Raw genomic sequence first — 21,704 nt, 5'->3', positions numbered from 1 at the left:
AATGTCATCCAGGTACGCGGCCGCGTACCCTTCAAGTCCCTTGAGCAGGGTGTTGACCATCCGCTGGAAAGTGGCAGGGGCATTCCTCATCCCGAATGGCATCACCGTGGACTCGTACAGTCCAAATGGGGTAATAAAGGCAGAGCGTTCCCTGGCCTTGCGAGTCAGGGGGATCTGCCAATATCCCCGGCTCAGATCCATGATGGTCAGGTACTGAGCCCCGGCCAACTGATCGAGCAGGTCATCGATGCGTGGCATTGGGTACGCATCGGCGACCGTGACCGCATTGAGCCCCCTGTAGTCCACGCAGAACCGAGTGGTTCGGTCCTTCTTAGGGACGAGGACTACAGGCGAGGCCCAAGCGCTGTTGGATGCCTGGATCACCCCCAGCTTCAGCATCTCGTCAATCTCCTGGCGCATGTGTTGCTGCACCTCCAGGGAGACCCGATATGCTGAACGCCGGATCGGGGGATGATCCCCAGTGTCCACGTGATGGACAGCCAAGTCAGTCCTTCCGGGCTGGTTGGTAAACAACCCCCGGAAGGGGAGGAGGGTGGCCCACAGCTGGGACCGTTGGTCCTCCAAGAGCTGGTGGCCAACCTCCACATCCTCAATGGATCCGCCTGCCCTAACCTGGGCTAGCATATCCAAGAGGGTTTCCGCTTCTCCCTCCTCGGGCAGGTTGCACACGGGGAGCGCACATGCCTCCCGCTCATGATGTGCCTTCATCATGTTCACATGGAAGGGCTTCCGCCTTCCACGGGCAGGGTCCAGGGTGACCAGGTACGTCACAGGGTTGAGCTGCTGGTACACGAGGTATGGGCCTTCCCAGGCTGCCTGAAGCTTGTCCTGTGGTACGGGGACCAGTACCCACACCTTTTGACCCACTTGGTAGGTCCTCTCACAAGCGTTCTGGTCGTACCAACGCTTCTGATCGGCCTGGGCTTGAGCCATATTGTCGTGTACCAGTTGCGTCAAGGCCTGCATTTTGTCCCGGAAGCGCATGACATACTCGATAACCGACACTCCAGGGGTGGCCAAATCCCCTTCCCAAGCCTCTTTCACCAGAGCCAGGGGGCCCCGCACACGTCGCCCGTACAGGAGCTCAAACGGTGAGAATCCTGTTGAGGCCTGTGGAACCTCCCGGTAAGCAAATAACAGGTGTGGGAGATACCGCTCCCAGTCACGCCCATGGGAGTCGACCAACATCTTAAGCATCTGCTTTAAGGTGCCATTAAACCGCTCGCACAGGCCATTAGTCTGTGGATGGTACGGGCTGGCCACCAGATGTCGCACCTGGACTTGCTTACAGAGGGCCTCCATCAGCTGGGACATGAATTGGGTCCCCCGGTCAGTGAGCATTTCCTGGGGAAAACCCACTCGGGAGAAAATCTCCAGCAATGCGGTGGCCACCTTGTCAGCCCGAATGGACGACAAGGCCACTGCTTCTGGGTACCGGGTGGCATAGTCCACTACCGTCAGTATGAAGCGTTTCCCGGAGCTGCTGGGGATGGCCAGCGGGCCGACCAGATCCACAGCCACCCTCCTGAAAGGCTCATCGATGATTGGCAGAGATACTAGTGGGGCTTTGGGGTGTGGCCCCGCCTTCCCCACTCTCTGACAGGTTTCACACGAACGGCAGTAGGCAGCCACATCGGCCCCCATTTTTGGCCAGTAGAAATGCTGGTTTAACCTGGCCTTGGTCTTAGCGATCCCTAGGTGTCCGGCCATCGGAATCTCATGTGCGATCCGCAACAACTCCGTCCGGAACGGATAGGGTACCACCAACTGTCGGTCCCTGGGCCACGCCTCCGGTGAACCCTGCTGGACCGTGGCCCGGTACAGCCGTCCTTGGTCCCAGACCACTCGCTCCGGGTCCGAGTCCGAGGGAGGCTGGGCCGCCTGCTCCTTAAGAGCTTTCAGGCTGTCGTCAGCTTCTAACGCTGCCTGAAACCCCTGACTAGATGTGGCCAGAATCGACGAGACTGTCACATCTTCGGTCAGTACCCCGGGACCTGTGTCCTGGCCTCCACCTGACTCGGCTGCCACTTGGTCAGAAGGGGAAGAGCTATCGGACCTCCGGGAGGCCCCTTGGCTTCCAGCACTCCCACTGCGGGTGACGGCGGCCACAGCCGCTGCGACCGTGGGTCGTGCCTGCTCCTCCTCCGTTCCTGACCAAGTCGCCGGTTCAGGCAGGCCGACCTGGCTTCCTGACACCCCGGTTGTGGGGGAACCATGCACCGAGATCTTACCTGGGAGCACTTCCGCTCCTGGACCGGCCCCAATCTCACCTGCCTGTTCCCCTCCTGCAGCAACAGAACCCCGCTGTGAAATCTCTGGGGACCCCACATTTGCTGTGGTAGCCCCCACCCCACACACTGGTCCTCCCCCTGCAGCACCCTGCTCTCTGCTTATCCCTGCAGAGGGCAGCAGATCCCAGCTCACAGGCTGATTACTTGTAGAGGCATTGTCACACCTTTCTCTGACCCCCTCCCCTGTCACAGCTGCAGCTGTGTGTGTGTCTATGGTGTCTATGCAAGCAGAAATATCAGAGTTCACTCCCTCCTCCCTTACATCATTCATAGATAACACATTAACATTGTCAGGAGTCATGTCAGTACTGGCTGAAGGTTCAGCCCTTGGGGGGGGCCCAAACTGGGAGGTTATCTGCCCCAAATCTGTCCCAAGTAGCACGTTTGCAGGGATCCGATCAGTTACCCCCACCTCCCTCACCCTGCGCCCCAGTCCACATAAATGTCAGCAACAGGCAGCGCCGGGTCAGTGCCTCCAATCCCGGAGACAGCGAGGGTTTTTCCAGGGATCAAGTCTTGGGGGGACACCATCTCAGGCCGCACCAGAGTCACCTCCGAGGCGCTGTCTCGCAGTCCTATGGTCACAGACCGGCCGACGGTGACAGGTTGGAAGCTGTCCAGGGACCTACCACCACCCCCACCCACACAATACACCTTGGGCGGCCCTTGGGACGGGGACGGAGCCGGGGCCTTGGGACGCTGAGGGCACACGGCCTTGAAGTGTCCAGGTAGGTTGCACTGGTGGCACCGTCTTGGTTCCGCCACGGGCCTGGAGAGGGGAGTTGAGGGGGACACCCCCTGCAGTCTAGGGGGAGGTGGGGCAGTCGCAGAATTCATCTTACCCCCTCTCCAGGTGCTGCTGGTGGCCGCTCTCCTGGCCTCAGGGGCCCGGTTGTTGGTGTAGTCATCGGCAAGGGCAGCTGTAGCCGTGGACCCCTTTGGCTTCTGGTCTCGGATGAACTGGCGGAGATCCTCAGGGCAGTTCCACAAGAGTTGCTCCGTGATGAACAAGTCCAGGATCTCCGGTCCGGTGGAAAGCTGCAGGCCTTGGGTCCAGTGGTCGGCAGCTCGGGCAAGTGCCCGCCGGTGGTCAGCCCAGGAGTCCTTTGGTCCCTTCTGTAGGCTCCGGAACTTCTTGCGGTAGGACTCTGGAGTGAGGTTGTACTGTTGGATCAGGGCCCGCTTGATGGTGTCGTAGCCCTGATCTGCCTCAGCAGGCAAGTCCCCAAGGACATCCAGGGCCTTGCCCCTTAAACGGGGGGTCAGGTATTTGGCCCACTGGTCCTTGTCCAGATGGTGCTGCAAGCAAGTCCGTTCAAAAGCAGTCAAGAAAGAGTCCAAGTCTCCATCCTTCTCCAGCACTGGGAAGTCCTCAACACGGACCTTTGGAAGTTTGGTGTCTCGAAGGTCACATGTGGCTGATGAGGGCCGGAGCTGAGCTAGCTGCAGCTGGTAGTCACGGTCTGCCTGTCGCTCTCGCTCTTCACGCGCTGCCTGCCGCTCTCGCTCCGCAGCCTCACGCTCTGCGTGCCGCTCCGCAGCCTCAGCGTCACGCGCTGCCTGCCGCTCTGCCCTGCGCTCTGCCAGGAGTTCCTTGTAGCCCTTCTGGTCTCCAGCCTGGAGAAGGGCCATAGCCATTTGAAGAAGGCTATCCGAGCCTCCCAGGCTCGGTGGAATGGCACGTGGTGATCTGCGGCACGCTGCAGAGCTAGACGATTCACTGTCCCTTTCAGAGCGGAGGGCTGGCATCTGGCTCGTTGAGGAACCTTGGGTGAGCTCCTCCTCATCTTGTCCAGCAGTGCCAGGTTGCGCAATGTCCTCGGCAGAACGGTTTTCTGGCGTCGAGCTCCTGGAGGACTCGTGGGCAACCTCCTCATTGCTGTCCACAGCACCGTCCTCCCTCTCTTCGGCTCCTGCCTTAGCATTGGCCAGTTGCATAGCTCTGCTCCTGGTGCCATCAGCCATTCTTGCAGACTTTTGGTCACTGACACAGAACTGACACCTGATGCCTCCACACACCTTACAGTATCTGCACTCTGACACTCTAGTGTTGAGCTAGTCTGAAGACCCCAGCAGCCACAGCTGCTGCAGGCAGTCTTTAGTGTCTGGGAGTATGGGTCTCACACTCACACACACTATTATCTCGATCCCACCGCTATGCCACCAATATGTCACAAACCACCGGGGGGGGTCACTCAGAAATCCCCCGCGCTGGCTACCAGTACGTCACAATCGGGGGGTAACAAGTGGGGGTCACCCCTCCTTTATACCTCCCGACCGACAGACAGAGCACGTGACGCGCTCTCTAGCGCCCCTCTTATAGTCAGGCCAATTATGGAATTGCCCGACCATAAGCAAGGAGGCCGCTATACTACTTATGCCGATTATTGAAGGGTCCCCGGTGAGAGTAAGGTATATATTCCCCCGACCTCCGCGGGCGGAATATATAAAATCTCCCCGAATCTCACTGGCCTCCCCACAATAATCCTTGGCACAATTCGCTGCCACCAACCGATTTACGGTAACTATTAGCCGAACACACAGACGTGGGATTCAAGATCGAGATAACAGAACAGCCCAAGATTAATTATATAATTTAATCAGCCTAAAGCACACTAGAAACTACAATATATACAATAGGGAATCTACAGAATATACATATGTCAGAGTACAGTTACAATCAAAGCATGGGTTACAAACAGGCATACACAGTTCCAGCAGTTACCTTGTTGCGTCTGGCCACAGGGGGGCGCTGTACCCAGGTTTCTAGGATCCTTCCCACAGATGTTTCCTACACGTGCCCCCAGCGAAAAGAACCCTGGAAAATGGCCGAAGTAGGGTTATCAACCTGGGCAGATCCAGGTCCCCTCCTACCTTAGTGACCTCACAGGGAAGCACTGCCACTCCCCCTGCATGGATCAGAATTATCCAGCAAAGGGGATATTGGCCATAACTTTGCCTGGGAGCGTCGTAGGCAGACGCCAATGCTCTCATTGTGACAGTTATGAATTTAGCTACAGAACGAGGGGACTCATGACCTGTCTGCCAGTTCCCCATTGGCTGATATCACGCCTGGGGCATTTCCCAATGTCCTGCTCCCATAAAAAGGGTGTGCCGGCATCGTCCGCCTGCGGAGACACCATTTTTATGGTTGCCATATTTATCGGAAATATGGCTTGCGAGATATGAACCATTTTTTACTGGAGTCGTTCTGTCTAGCTAGTTCCATAGCCTTGCTAATGAGATACAACTCTTGTTACAGGGTGACGGCAGGGAGTCATCCTGTGTCCTTTGTTCCCACATCACCTCATTTCCATATCACAGGACATGGCCATGGAGGTGTAAGTGGAACACTGAGAACAAGAAGGGAGGGGGCACTGCCAGGGAGTGATGAGGGATTATGACTGGAGTCATAATTCATCTTCATATCCCGGGATTTGCCTCACAGGCATCTTTGCAGCATAACGCACACGTGATGTCATACCAGGCCAGCAAATGAAAAGAAGAACCGCGGATACTGTCAGGTAAGGCCCCTTTCACACATCGCTTTTTTGCAATCAGTCACAATCCGTCGAATTTTGAAAAAAAAGGATCCAGCGATTAATACCGCTGGATCCGTTTTTTTCTCATTGACTTGTATTAGGATGGTCTAACGTATCCGTTGAAAAATGTTTGTCCGTCAGATGGAGACGACGTCCACAGTAATGTTTTTTGTGTTCGTCGAAAAAACAGACAGTGACAGATCCGTCGCCGTCCGTCGTTTGGTAGAATGGAAGCCTATGGGGGCAGGATCCGTCGTCATCCGTCAAATGACGGAATCCGGCGACGGATTCCGTTCTTTTCAACTGAGCATGCTCCAATTATTATTTAGCCCCCAGCTAGTCGGATCTGTCGAAAAATGGATCCGTTGCATCAGTTTAGCCACAATCTGAGACGGATCCGTTAATCCATCGAGAAAACAGATTGTGACTGATGGCAAAAAAATGGATGGGTGAAAGGGACCTAAGATGCGGTTCTCAAGGCTTTTCTTCATCAGCCACAGATTATGGCAAATCTTCCTGTGATCAATTTGCAAAAACTCTGCCTAACATATCTTACAGATGGGCCCTCGACTGAGCCTGAAAATAAAAGGGATAAAACAGGCGTTTCGATGCAATGCCGCTAATTGTTCAGGAAATATAACATCACTTTATAAGATTGAAATATGGCTTTAACGCTACAGATTTGCTTTTTAATATTCACTGTTATTTGGCAACAAGTGACACAAGATGACAGACACTGCCAGAGATCAAGAATAATACCAGCAGGCATCACTCGCTATTTTGTATAAGGGCTCATGCTCATTACAAAGCTATGTAAACGCCACCTGTATGGTGACAATGTCCTTACGAGTTTGCATTATGAACCCATAGGCACTGTGTTGCTGAATGCTCTAGCCATAAAGCATGTTTACCCTAGAAGTAATGCTACTGCATACTATCAGCACCACAGGACGGTCAAATATGGGCCCATAGCAGACCCTCACTCTATTAATGGAGTGGTCCACTACTTGGCCAGTCACAATTCTCTCTTCCTGTGGTATACTCATACCTCTGAAGGTTGTGTTTGGTCATGGGGCTCACGTGATGTCACAAGCCTTGGAAATGCGAGCACCGGCAGCGCTGGAACCATGTCTACACGGGAGATGAATACAGCCTTTCTTATTTTAATGGGGCCAAACATGGGAAATGAGAAGGGTTTGTCTTAAGGCCACGTCTCACTAAGCGACGTCGCTGCTGAGTCACAGTTTTTGTGACGCAACAGCGATCTTACTAGCGATGTCGCTGTGTGTGACATCCAACAATAACCTGGCCCCTGCTGTAAGGTCGCCGGTCGTTGCTGAATGTCCTGGACCATATTTTGGTCGTTGCTCTCCCGCTGTGAAGCACACATCGCTGTGTTTGACAGAGAGAGAGCAATGATCTGAATGTGCAGGGAGCAGGGAGCCGGCTTCTGCGGACGCTGGTAAGCAAGGTACACATCGGGTAACCAAGCAAAGCACTTTGCTTGGTTACCCGATATTTACCTTGGTTACCAGCGTCCACAGCTTCTAGAAGCCGGTTCCCTGCACACGTAGCCAGGGTACACATCGGGTAACTATAAGCAAAGCGCTTTGCTTAGTAACCCGATGTGTGCTATGGTTAGCAAGCACAGCGTCGTTACACGGGTCGCTGGTGGCTGATCTCTGATTGCTGTGGAGATCTGCCTGATTGACAGCTCACCAACGACCATGTAGCGATTCTCCAGCAATCCTGCCAGGTCAGATCGCTGGTGGGATCACTGGAGCGTCGCTAAGTGTGACGGTACCTTTAGCACTGGACAACCCCTTTAAGGATCTGAAGTGTGTTGTGTGCATAGAGCCCGTGTGCTGACGGCATTGTGTATACATACATATCTGAGAAGGTGGAGTGAATGGTAAGAGGTAATGTGTACAATATTCACTATCATAATTAGTTTGATAAAAATAGAGTCATACAAGGATTCCAGACTTGTCCTTCCGTCTTCGGTCTCATCCTGTAAGCGCCTGTCTCCTGTAAATGGAAATAAGATTACAGCACATTGTTATCATCTACTAGGGAAAAAAATCTAAAGATCCTGTAATCTACATCAAGCCTGAGGCTGCACTACTGGGACTAAAGGGTGCTTTACACGCTGCAACAGCGATCTCGTTAGCGATGTAACACGCCAGATCGCACATACGATTTGTCGAGATCGCACATTTGACCGGCGCTGCAAACAATGACCTATGTGTGATCTCGGCAAATCTTATCTGCGATCTGGCGCGTCACATCGCTAACGATATCGCTAGCGATATCGCAGCGTGTAAAGCACCCTTTACAGTGCACAAGATATTGAAAAATAGGTTACATATTCTAATCTGACCATTTTTTATGTTTTAGCTTCCTATTTTGATCCCTGCTTTCCAGGAGCCACAGATTTATTTTTTTTCGGGAATATGATGACAGGCTGATGACAAAACCTTCTTCCTTAATCAGATCTTGAAGTTTATCACAATTTCTGTGTTTGTTTGTCCCCTCTGCTTATTGAGGCTTGGCCACAGGTTCTCAATGGGACTGAGATCTGGGGAGTTTCCTGGCCATGGAACGAAAATGTCAATATTTTCATCTGTTTTTGGCATATTGCAGTATCGGGGAAATGGGCGTGGTCCTGAAGTGGCGCTATACCTAGTTATTTGGTGTGGCGCTATACCTAGTGGGCGTGGCCTGGTATTTCCGCACATGCTTTACCTTTTGGCTATGATATTTATCTGCCTGTATAGTAATATGTAGTGTAATAAAATGTAGTTATATAGCTAGAAAATAAAAAAGTAAATAATATACAAAAAATATACAAAGGAATGTTTCTCTGTTTGGCGACAACCAATAAACAGCTTTTCATCAATAGTTCAAGTGCGCAGGGGCTGACACTGACGGCTTGTGGTCCCTGTGCATGAAATGTGTTTGGTCTCCCCCTTTCTTTTAAAACGACCGAGCTACAGATTATATTTTATATATGTACCTACACCAACATTGTAGTCTGTATGGGCCCTTGTAGCTTTCAAGACCCTTTAAAAACAGATGTTTCCCCTATATAGTGAAGTCCCCATTCTAAAATAATGTCCCTAATCCTGAGCATCTTTATGAGTAATAATGTGCCCTATACTGGGCCCTTTCCTTGGAAAATGTGCCCCATGTGATCCCACTCCTGGTATACTGTGCCCCATCCTGGTGTAATGTGCCCCATACTGGTTCCTTTCCTGCTATAGTGTGTCCTATCCTGAGTCCATCCCAGATACAATGTCCCGCATCCTGGGTCCATCCCTGGTATAATGTCCCCCGTCCTGGGGCCATCCCTGGTATAATGTCCCCCATCCTGGGTCCATCCCTGGTATAATGTCCCCCATCCTGGGGCCATCCCTGGTATAATGTCCCCCGTCCTGGGTCCATCCCTGGTATAATGTCCCCCATCCTGGTCACCTTCCTGGTTTAATGCACTCCATCGTGGACCCATTCCCCATTTTCATCTAACACATTAGAGAAAAAAAAAAAGATTCTACTCACCTTCCTCTGAGCCCGAGCATCTTCTATAGCTGGCGCAGGAGTCAGCAGTTGATGTCACTGTTATGCTAACGTGATTTGTCGACCTCTGACTGGCCGATGGCGTGCATTGCAGCACATGGAACCAGTGGCGTCCCTGCACCCCAATATAACTGAATGTCTGTCTGACGACACACATCCAGCTAGTTTCACACTTGCATTGAACGGCATCCGTAGCATTGCGTTGTGTGACGGATCGTACAAAATAACGCAATCTGCTTTTTTTTTTCTTTACAGTTTTACCGGCGGCAGACTATTGTGAACGATCAGCTGATCGTTCACAATAGTCTGCCGCCGGGTGATCAGCTGATCGCTCACAGCCGCCGGTCGCCGGGTGATCAGCTGATCGCTCACAGCAGCCGGTCGCCGGGTTATCAGCTGATCGCTCACAGCAACCGGTCGCCGGGTTATCAGCTGATCGTTCGGCCGCCGAGAATGTGTGCGGGGGGCGGAGTGCGGGGTGGGTGGAGCCAAGCGGGGCCATGGCGCTGAGGACGTCAGTGCCGCGGAGACTGCATCGCTGTGGACAGGTGAGTGTGTGTGTGTGTGTGTGTCTGTGCGTGTACATGCGGAGCTGAGCGGGGAAGTGTCGGGCTCCCTGCACACGTAGCCAGGGTAAATATCGGGTAACTAAGCAAAGCACTTTGCTTGGTTACCCGATATTTACCTTGGTCACCAGCGTACACCGCTTAGCGTTGGCTTCTTGCACACGTAGCCAGGGTAAATGTCGGGTTTCTAAGCAAAGCGCTTTTCTTAGTAACCCGATGTGTACCCTGGTTACGTGTGCAGGGAGCCAGAGAGAGCATGCGCAGCGAAATCCTAAGGATTCCGCTGCTCAAAAAACGTTACATGCTGCGTTCCTTCCGCCGGGCGGAAGCAATGCAGCGTCGGCCAGCGGAAGCAACGCAGGTCCATCACTCGCAGTCCGTCGTTCATACAAGTCTATGGGAAGCGGCGGAATCCGTTAACGGATTCCGCTGTTTTCCAAAACGGCGGATTGCAACTGAAGGAAAACAACGCATGTGAAACTAGCCTAAGAGTATGTACAAACGCTGATAAAAATTTCTGCACCTAAAAACTGCATCTTGAACAGAAACACACTAATAAAAATGCTTGTGGTTTTGGTTTGTTTTTTCTTGCCACCATTTTTTTAAAACCAGCCAAGGTGCAGCAGACAACTAGGGGCTGATATTATTAGGGTGGAAAGGGCCATCGTTATTTGGTTTTTTCCAGCCTAACAATAGCAGCCGTATGAGATGTAGAAAATGGTGAACACAAATATAGTATATTAAACGGGGTGCATGCAACACGGGGGTGCCAAACCAATATGAATACTAAAAATAGTAATTCCAGCACACGCTTATAGAAGGCAAATGTGATATTTAATGGCTTTATAACACACTATGTACAATTTCAACAGACAAACTGTGACTTAACTGTGACGTTAAGACCCAATTTGGTCTTAACCCCTTCACACCTGGGCCATTTTCCGTTTTGTTTATTTTTTTCCCTCCCCTTCTTCCGAGAGCCGTAACATTTTTTATTTTTCTGTTAATCTTGCCATATAAGGGCTTAGTTTTTGAGGGACACGTTCTACTATTAAATCAAAGCAAAAATGTTACCATATACTGTACTGGCAAACGGCAACAAAAATTCCAAGTGCAAAAAAATTTGCAAAAAAAGTGCGAATACATGATTGGTTTTGGGATAGTTTATTCACAGTGTTCACTATATGGTAAAAGTGATGTTGGTGTGATGCCTGAGGTCAGTACTAATTCATAGACACCAAACATGTATAGGTTTACTTTTATCTAAGGGGTTAAAAAACATTTGTCCAAAAAAGGCGCACTTTTTACGCCATTTTCTGTGATCCGTAGCGCTCTCATTTTTTGGGATATATGGCTCAGTGACAGCTTATTTTTTGCCTCTTCAACTGACATTTTTAATGGTATCATTTTTGCGCAGAAGCGCCGTTTTGATCGCCTGTTATTGCATTTTGCGCAAAATTTGCAGCGATCAAAAAATGTAATTTTGAAGTTTAGAATTTTTTTGCCGCTACACCGTTTACCGATCGGATTGATTGATTTTATATTTTGATAGATCGGGCATTTCTGAAAGCGGCGATACCAAATGTATTTATATTTTTTATTTTTTTAAACCTTTAATTTTCAATGGGGAAAATGGGAGGGTGATTTGAACTTTTAGGTTTTTTAATTTTTTTCTAAATCTTTTAAAACTTTTTTTTTTTATTCTTTCACTTCTCCAGATCACAGCTACACAGCTCAGATCTGCAGAAAAGCAGCTCTCCTCTCACACACGGCTCTCTGCCGGGTGTAAGGCCCCTTTCACATGTCAGTGATTCTGGGACGTTTGTGCTTTTTTTTACACGTACCAGAATCACTGACATACGCAGACCCATTATAATGAATGGGTCTGCTCACACGTCAGTGATTTTTCACTGCACGTGTCTCCGTGCGGTGTACCCGCGTCTGCGTGTTTGCCGCACGGAGAATTGTCCATTTTTTTCTGGCATCACTGATGTCCCATGGACCACGCAGTGGTGTGGTCCATGAAACACGTGCCAGAAAAAAACGTGCTTTTAAAATAAAAAACATTTTAACTCACCTGGCTCCAGCGATGTCCTCTGCAGCCCGTCCTCCCTGCTGCTTCTAAGCCGGCTGATTACTGTCGCGCATATTCATTATGCGCGACACAGCCGACCCGGAAGCAGCTGCTGCAGAGGTCAGCGCCGGCCGGATGCTGCACCGCGGGAGGATTCAGCACCATGGAGAGCAAGAGCGGGCACAGGTGAGTGAATCTCTAAGTGCAATCACGGGCCACGGAGAACGGAGCCCGGATTGCACTTAGACAACCCACGTGTGCCGTGAATCACGGCACACGCAGGGACATGTGCGTGTTTTACACGCCAGTGAAAAACGTCTGTTTTTTTCACTGACGTGTGAAACGGACCTCAGAGGAACTGACTCATGATAGCTACAGGAGTCATCACATGACCCTGTGCTACTATGACAACCATCGGATCCCCATGATCACATCACGTGACTTCCGACGGGGCCGGGTCAGTGAATGTCCGCTATTTCATTGTGCTGTGACATTTTCACAGTGCGCTGTAAGAGGTTAACAGGCACGAGTGGGTAGCGAATCCACTCGTGCTGGATTGCTGCACATGACAGCTGTTCAAATCAGCTGATATGTGCAGCGATCGCTGCCGGCGGCAGCAAGCAGCCATTAACCTGACATGATCCATGACATACCCAGTACATAATGTGTCGTGAAGAGGTTAATCATACAGTCGCTCTGTTGTATGGGTGTTTAAAGGTGTTATTTTTTAAATCAATAGGATGCCACAAGAAGAAAACTAGTTAGCAGGTAAAGAAGGCAGCTGGTGCTTGTAGTGGACTCGGGATACTACAATGCCAACTGTCCATACAGAGACTTGGATGCAAACAAGGTGGAAGTGTGTGTCAGCTTCTGGGGTCGCTTACCACAACAGAGCCACTGTATGATTAAGACCAAATTGGGTCAAAACGTCACAGTTAAGTCGCAGTTTGCATGTTGAAATTGTACATAGTGTGTGTGTGTGTTCTAAATCCATTAAATATCACTTTTGTATTCTATGAAGAGTGTGCTGCAATTACTATTTTTAGTAACAATAGCAGCCTCAGACGTGGCGCACTCATAAGATGCGCCGATTATGGTGCTCCGCCCGACTCTTGCCATTGCCCTGGTGCAGTGGCAATCGGGGTAATAAGGAGTTAATAACAGCCCACAGCTGCTACTAAGCCCTAGATTAGTGATGACAGGTGACTATGAGACACCCCCTCAACACTAATCTGTAAGTGAAAGTAAATAAACACATACACCCAAAAAATCCTTTATTTGAAATAAAAGACAAAAAAACACCCTTTTTCACCACTTTATTAATCCCCAAATACACCTCCAGGTCCGGAGTAATCCAGACGAGGTCATACGTTGCTTCCAAATCTGCTATATCTGACAATCACAGCGAGCGGCCATAGAACAAGACTGGCCGCTGTGAGCTCCACCCAGCAACTGAAGTGAGACGCGCAATAAGTGGTGACATCACTCAGGTTACTCGCAGCCACAGCTGGAGTCCTCCACCTGTGACAGCAAATCACCCGACTGAAGTAAGCTGCGCGATCAGCGGGACGTCACTCAGGTGATTTGCTTACCCAGGTGGAGGGCGTGGCCATGCTGTGACTGCGGCTAACCTGAGTGACGTCACCGCTGAGCACGTGGCTCACTTCAGTTGTAACCTGAAGTTCACAGCAGGCAGTTTTGTTCTATGGCGCTCGCTCTGATTGTCAGATGTCGCAGTGCTGGAAGCGTCGTGGGACGTCGTGTGAATTACATCGAACCTGGAAAGTTGTGTTGGGGTTAATAAAGTGGTGAAAGAGGGGGCTTTTTTGTCTTTTATTCCAAATAAAGCATTATTTCAGTGTTTGTGTTTATGTCATTTCACTTACAGATTAGTGATGAGGGGGTGTTTCGGGTAGACACCTGCCATTACTAATCTAGGACTTAGTGGCAATTATGGGCCTGCCATTAACTCCTTATTACCTCGATTGCCACCACATTACGGCAATCGGGATGAGCCGGGTAAAGTCCCCGGACTTTCGCATCTAATTGATGCGGCAATTCCGGGTGGCTGCTGGCTGATATTTTTAGGCTGGGGGGCTCCCAATAACAAGGGTCTTCCCAGTCTGAGAATACCAGCCCTCAGCTGTGAGGCTTTATCTTGGTTCGTATCGAAACTGGGGGGACCGCACACAGTTTTGTGGGGTTTTTTTAATTATTTATTGTGCGGCATGATATAGACCCGCCTACAGGCAGCTGTGATTGGTTGCAGTCAGACAGCTGTTACTCAGCATGGGGGCGCATCTGACTGCAACCAATCACAGCCACCAGAGGGCGGGGGAAGCAGTGCATATTCAATGAAGGTAATGAGCGGCTCGGGAAGTGAATGACCGGCCGCGGGAGCAGTGACAGCCGCGCCAGTGATTCTGTAAGTATGAAGTGCTTGCTCCTACCCCTTTGTGCCAGATTCTGGTTCCCATTGACTTTATGGGAATTGGCATCTAGTCAGATACCAGGGATCAATCCCCTGCCAACCTCGAGTCAGCGGGGGATTGATCCGCCAGTCCTTCGAAACGCAGGGACAAGACGCAAAAAGAATTGATATGCTGCATCTTCAAAAACGCTGCCAAGATGCAGTCAAAAAAAGATGCAGTGTGGACAGCAAACTAGAAATCTCATAGACTTTGCTGGGAGAAGGAAACACACGTTTTTAGGTGCATCTCTGTGACGTCAAAAATACACCAAAAACGCAGTAAAAGTGCAGTGTGTGAACATAGCCAACAGTCGCTGATGTTGGCCCCCTCTCCATCCCTGGGACCCAGATGCAGCTGCTTCCGTGTTAGCAGCCCTTGCAAATAGGCAGCTGCAAATTTGCCGGGCTTTTTCGTCTAGAGACAACAGGGAAAAGTGGAGCACAATACAAGCACTGTCACTTCCATGAGGTCACAGTCCTCTGATTTGCAAATTACATATCCTTGGAACACAGACACTGAGCTCCAGTCACACTAATGTAATAACGCAAAATAACCGCAGCAAGCACGATGCTCGCGGAATCAGCTCAGGAGAACCCGCAGGAGCACAAGGCGACATCTGGGTCACGTGACAGCGCCGACTGAGTCCAGACTTGTCCGAGGCAGGATCCTAGGCCACGCCCCTCTGGTGACGTCACTCACCAGCCTCCGCCGCATCCTGAAGCTGCAGGAGCTCAGAGTCACTGATGTCGGAGAAAGAGTCTTCCGTCTCCTCACACGGTGTCCGGTGTGCGCGCCCTGCAGCGTCCGCCTCTGGTACCGGGGAAGCTGTGCAGTCACCAGAGACACTCATCATGCGCTCCCTCCTGGACTGCAGGCGTACCTGGTGTGACGAATGTGGGCGTGTCCAGAGTCACGTGGTGTAAACATTTTCTGTGTTTTGATAATAATCATGCGCATCTTGGTTTATCCAATGAAAACCCTCCAGTATATAGACAGTAGTGATGGGCAGTCCGGCTCTTTTTGATGAGCCGGCTCATTCGGCTCGGCTCACCAAAAAGAATCGGCTCCTTCGGCTCAAAAAACGGCTCTTTTTTTTAAAAAAAAACCCTCTGCTACACCTTGTGATGATACAGAACCTCCCCTGTACATTGGGAACCTCATTCTACACCTTGTATGTATCTAGTGAAGCAGTAAAAACAGTTTTTAGCATTATTGTTTCCGTTTCCTCAGATTGTCAGCTCTTCTGGACAGGGCCCTCGCTCCTCTTTTATGTGGTGTTTTTTGTACATGTCCTTTCTACATTAGTCAGTGCTCTGATATGTGTCGCTCCTACAAAAGATTATAATTCCTGAAAATAAAGGCGAGTTGCAATTACTGTGCTGCCTGTCACTATATGTGCAACACACACACTGTACATACTGAACACAAAGGACACACATACATACACACACTGTACATACTGAACACATTGTACACACATACATACACACATTGTACACACACACTGTACATACTGAACACATTGTACACACATACATACACACATTGTACACACATACTGTACATACTGAACACAAAGGACACACATACATACACACACTGTACATACTGAACACATTGTACACACATACATACACACATTGTACACACACACTGTACATACTGAACACAAAGGACACACATACATACACACACTGTACATACTGAACACATTGTACACACATACATACACACATTGTACACACACACTGTACATACTGAACACAAAGGACACACATACATACACACACTGTACATACTGAACACATTGTACACACATACATACACACATTGTACACACACACTGTACATACTGAACACAAAGGACACACATACATACACACACTGTACATACTGAACACATTGTACACACATACATACACACATTGTACACACACACTGTACATACTGAACACAAAGGACACACATACATACACACACTGTACATACTGAACACATTGTACACACATACATACACACATTGTACACACACACTGTACATACTGAACACAAAGGACACACATACATACACACACTGTACATACTGAACACATTGTACACACATACATACACACATTGTACACACACACTGTACATACTGAACACAAAGGACACACATACATACACACACTGTACATACTGAACACATTGTACACACATACATACACACATTGTACACACACACTGTACATACTGAACACAAAGGACACACATACATACACACACTGTACATACTGAACACATTGTACACACATACATACACACATTGTACACACACACTGTACATACTGAACACAAAGGACACACATACATACACACACTGTACATACTGAACACATTGTACACACATACATACACACATTGTACACACACACTGTACATACTGAACACAAAGGACACACATACATACACACACTGTACATACTGAACACATTGTACACACATACATACACACATTGTACACACACACTGTACATACTGAACACAAAGGACACACATACATACACACACTGTACATACTGAACACATTGTACACACATACATACACACATTGTACACACACACTGTACATACTGAACACAAAGGACACACATACATACACACACTGTACATACTGAACACATTGTACACACATACATACACACATTGTACACACATACTGTACATACTGAACACAAAGGACACACATACATACACACACTGTACATACTGAACACATTGTACACACATACATACACACATTGTACACACACACTGTACATACTGAACACATTGTACACACATACATACACACATTGTACACACATACTGTACATACTGAACACAAAGGACACATACATACACACATTGTACATACTGAACACATTGTACACACATACATACACACATTGTACACACATACTGTACATACTGAACACAAAGGACACACATGCACACACACATTGTACACACACACTGTACATACACACATTGTACACACTGTACATACACACATTGTACACACACACTGTACGCACACCAAAATATGGAAGCATAGGATACTGAATAGCAAAATCAGTTTATTTCAACACAACCTGGAACAGAAATGTTTAAATGCTAACATAGCATGGGTCCAACTTCTGCTGGTGGTGCACAGCACTACAAATCCCAGCAAGTGGAACACAATATGGCAATGCAACACTAGTTACATACCAACTTTTTTAACAGTTAAGTGACAATAAATGTCATTGAGGTAGTATTGCACATAAGACAAATGTATAGAGGTTGTCCTGACTAACATTGATGGCCTGGCCTTACTATAGGTAATCAATGTGTGATGGCTGGAGGGCGGATGTGCGGTATCTAGCCGCTGTCACTACATACAAGACGGAGCATCTTCATAACAGCAAATCTGGCCAACATTAAGAACAGCTGATGACCCGAGGTGTCGGGTGCGGCCCTACAGCAATCACACATTGATCAACTAAAGCAGAGGTGAGGAACTCCAGGTCTGGATGGTGCAGGTCATGTGTTCAGGATTTCCTATGGTACTTTCACACTGGTGGAGGATCGCCTCTGAACATGCCTGTAGTCCAGGCGAGGCAGGGAGCTATACTTTGTATGGCTCCCGTCATGTGTCAGAACACTATTGCTGCGTCACACGCGGCAATGTGTTCAGATCGCCTGCTCCTCATCGCCAGGTTTCCCAGCAGTGCTAGGCAACCTCCGAATTCAGGAGATGAGTGATGGCAGCGGGAAATTGCCCTGTCACATGAGGCGACACACGGGCGATGTCATTGTAACTTGACCATGCCTACTAAGTTGCAGCAACATCGCCAGTGATACCTCCCTGTCTGACGGGGTCTTTAGTATTGCACAGTTGATAATTGAATCATCTACACTGTGTGTGGCACTCAAGACCTGAAGTTTCCCATCTCTGAATTAAAGTAAGGGCCCTGTCACACATGTCGCTGATGACCGTGTGACCCCGCCCACCGCATCAACGTCACGGGTGAGATGTCATATGTGACGATCTCACCTGCGACTTCTCCTGCAATGTCGCTGTGTGATGCCATAGCATCACACCAGTGTCTCCAGGAGCTATAGTGCAGCTCCTGAAGTCGCTGGTGTGAAGGTGTCACATGCAGCGATGTCGCTAGATTGCAGTTGCGTGGTTTTCGGTCCGGACCGAAAACTTCGCGACTGCGACCAGCGATAAATTGTGGGGCGATTTTGCCGGGTCACACGTGGCGATGCACTCACGATATCGCCACAGTGACATCGCTGTGGCGATATCGTGAGTCACATTAGGCTGCGGGGAAACCAGGAGAGGTAAGTACAGATTTATTTTTTAATGAGTACACGCTCGCCAGAGGATTATGGGGGAGGAGGGGGGTGCATTATAGTCTATGGCGAGTTGTGAGGCTGCATTATGCTATGTGGAAGGCTGTGAGGCTGCATTATACTATATGGAGGGCTGTGAGGCAGTATTATACTATATGGAGGATAATGGGGGTGCATTATTATAATTGGATGACTATGGGGGACTATGGGATGCATTATAATATATAAATGACTATGAGGGTACATTGTGATATATGGAGGAATATGGGGATGCGTTATAATAATTGGATGACTATTGTGGTGGGAGGAGAACACCATATATACCAGGATAAGGGACATATATACACGGGCCCATACATATGATCTGACCAACATGTGTGCGCGGAGTGTGACAGGTGGGGGAGTGCCCAGGTCTACATTTCACACTGTGGCTCACCAGACTCTAGTTACGCCACTGATAATTAGGAAGCTATACAAAAAAAAGTGTTTTATAGATGTGTGCAGATGTCAGATCTATTTACATCTAAAAATGCCAGGATTTGTTAACAGAAATAGAAAAAAAGTCTTAACTGCGAGAATTGTGACACCACAACGCCACAGACATGCATATAGAGGCTAATGAATATGTTGTATGTAGTCACCAAACTAGTAAAAAAATATCAATTGTGGTCACAAAAAAAATACACACACACACACATACATACACACACACATACATGCACAGACACTCACACACACACACAGCAGCTTCCACTAAACATTGAAGGAATGGAGACATGGCTTATTATCAATGATTTTCTCTTTTTTATGCCAGAAAGAAAACCTTACAGGGTTAAATGAACATGTCAGGGGTCATCTGTTCTGTGCACACACTAGAGAAGATGATCATTGTTATCAGCAAACAAGCTGAGCCCTCTCCTCCTACACATTACCATATGTGCCAGCCGAGGTCAGAAAACTTAACCCTAGCACATCATTCCCTGGTACTCAATTGTCCCACTGAACTAAGGAAGAACCACTATGTGTGTGAAATGACCAGCCAGGGAGGCCTCTGGCTGCGTAGTCGTGGCAGCACTGTATTCAAGGCACATCCCTGGCTTCATCACTTCTTTAATGTTGAGAGAGTGTATGTCGGTGTCTTCATCGGCCGATGCACAAAAAGGCTGCAGGCAAAAGTCCAGATGCAATAAAAACGACATTTATTCTCAAAGACAAAACACTCCGGTCAGCGGATTCCGGCAATATTAGTGGAGCTGGGGACAACCTGCCCAAACGCACCCTCTGATGGGGATTTGCCCAGAGTACTCCTCCCACTCTTCAGCCAAGCATACACCGGACCCACACCGGCAGAATAGGCTTTGAGGTTGCGCCACTGGACTCCCACTCTTCAGCCAAGCATACACCGGACCCACACCGGCAGAATAGGCTTTGAGGTTGCGCCACTGGACTCCCACTCTTCAGCCAAGCATACACCGGACCCACACCGGCAGAATAGGCTTTGAGGTTGCGTCCACCTCCTTATCTCCGGTGTCCCCTGATGTTCCGCTCACACAATCGCACTTGCCGCTCCAGATGTTCACACTCCGCTGACCCGGATCTTTCTAACTCACACACATTCAGACCTTGCCTAGCAATCCGGCCGACTCCTCCTCCCCGGTGGCAACAGCCGTCCCACCCGGCCACTAGGGGGTGCCCTAACACATCATAGAACAACAGTAAAACATTTTTAATAACAACAGTGCCGGGTTATCTATGCTAGACTAGTAGGGGGTAGGCCCACCCACTACATGCCTTCCCTCTTAAAATCCGAGCCTCCCGGCAAGGCTCTTAAACACATAAAAACATAAACACATAAAAACCTTTCGGTTCAGTCCTCAACAGCGGCACCAGTTCAGCGGCGCTCCCGGTCTTGAGGGGCGCTTGATGGCGCAGCAGCGCTCCCGGTCTCTGGATAGCGCCCGGAGGCTCAACAGCGCTCCCGGTCTTAGATGGGCGCCCGGAGGCTCAACAGCGCTCCCGGTCTTAGATGGGTGCCCGGAGGCTTCAGTAGCGCTCCCGGTCTTCGCTGGAGGGCAACAGGCCCGTCAAACTTTGCAACAACAAAAGAACTTTTTTGCCGGTCTTGAACAACACCGGTCTCGGCAGGTGCTGGAGTCAACAACTTACTCTGGGGGCCAGGCTCTCTTCCATTCTTCCGCTTGAGCCTGGATGTAGGCCCCCAGAGATTGTCCCGGCTGGCGGCGGATTCGCCTGAAAGACACCGGGGCGTAGGACGGTTCCTCCGGCACAGCTGCTGCAGCTCCTCTTGGCGGTGATGGCGTTTCTGCCCGGGACGGTGGTGGCGCGGCGGGCGACGCGTCCAGCATGAAAACCGGTCTGTTGTTGACATTTTGCGTCACCGCTACCACGGCTGGAACCCTCTCCGGATCGGGGGTCGGTTCAGCCACTGCCTCTGGGATGACAGCCTTGATGCGCCTGGGGTGAGAGGGCTCAGACAGACTCAGCCTAGCGTGACTCCGGCGCCGCTCTTGCTGCTCCTCCCACTCAATCTCCTCCTGCCACTGCTCCGCTTCCCGGGAGGTCGGCATGCGGGAGACACAGACAGCAAACAGGCCGCGGCTACCGGCGTCCGGCAGAAAGGTGACTTTCTCGCCCGGCCAAAGGGTGTGCAATCGCTTAGGGAGTCCTTCGACATCGAGATGAACCCGGTTATAAAAATAGTCATCCCCGGTCTCTACTTCTCGGATGAAGCCGTATCCCTCTTGCTGGTTAAACTTGACTACCACCCCGGTCACAAACTG

At 49.7% G+C, this 21,704-nt stretch overlaps 1 protein-coding gene across 1 annotated transcript in view; it reads right to left on the bottom strand.

The window, feature by feature from the left end:
• EXO5 (exonuclease 5) overlaps window positions 1-15,436 on the bottom strand; it is a 33,884-nt gene extending 18,448 nt beyond the window's left edge. The window contains exons 1-2 of the mRNA XM_075335279.1: window positions 15,241-15,436; window positions 7,828-7,882 (exon numbers count right to left, since the gene is read on the bottom strand). Coding sequence (XP_075191394.1) covers window positions 7,828-7,882; window positions 15,241-15,394 — 209 coding nt within the window. The 5' untranslated portion in view covers window positions 15,395-15,436. The remainder of the gene's footprint in view (window positions 1-7,827; window positions 7,883-15,240) is intronic.
• Between the last annotated feature and the right edge of the window lie 6,268 nt (window positions 15,437-21,704).

This window comes from Anomaloglossus baeobatrachus, chromosome 2 (assembly GCF_048569485.1).
Source record: "Anomaloglossus baeobatrachus isolate aAnoBae1 chromosome 2, aAnoBae1.hap1, whole genome shotgun sequence".
NCBI classification, from domain to species: domain Eukaryota; kingdom Metazoa; phylum Chordata; class Amphibia; order Anura; family Aromobatidae; genus Anomaloglossus; species Anomaloglossus baeobatrachus.
The sequence above is the reverse complement of the archived record's forward strand: the minus strand, read 5'-3'. Positions and strand labels throughout refer to the sequence as shown.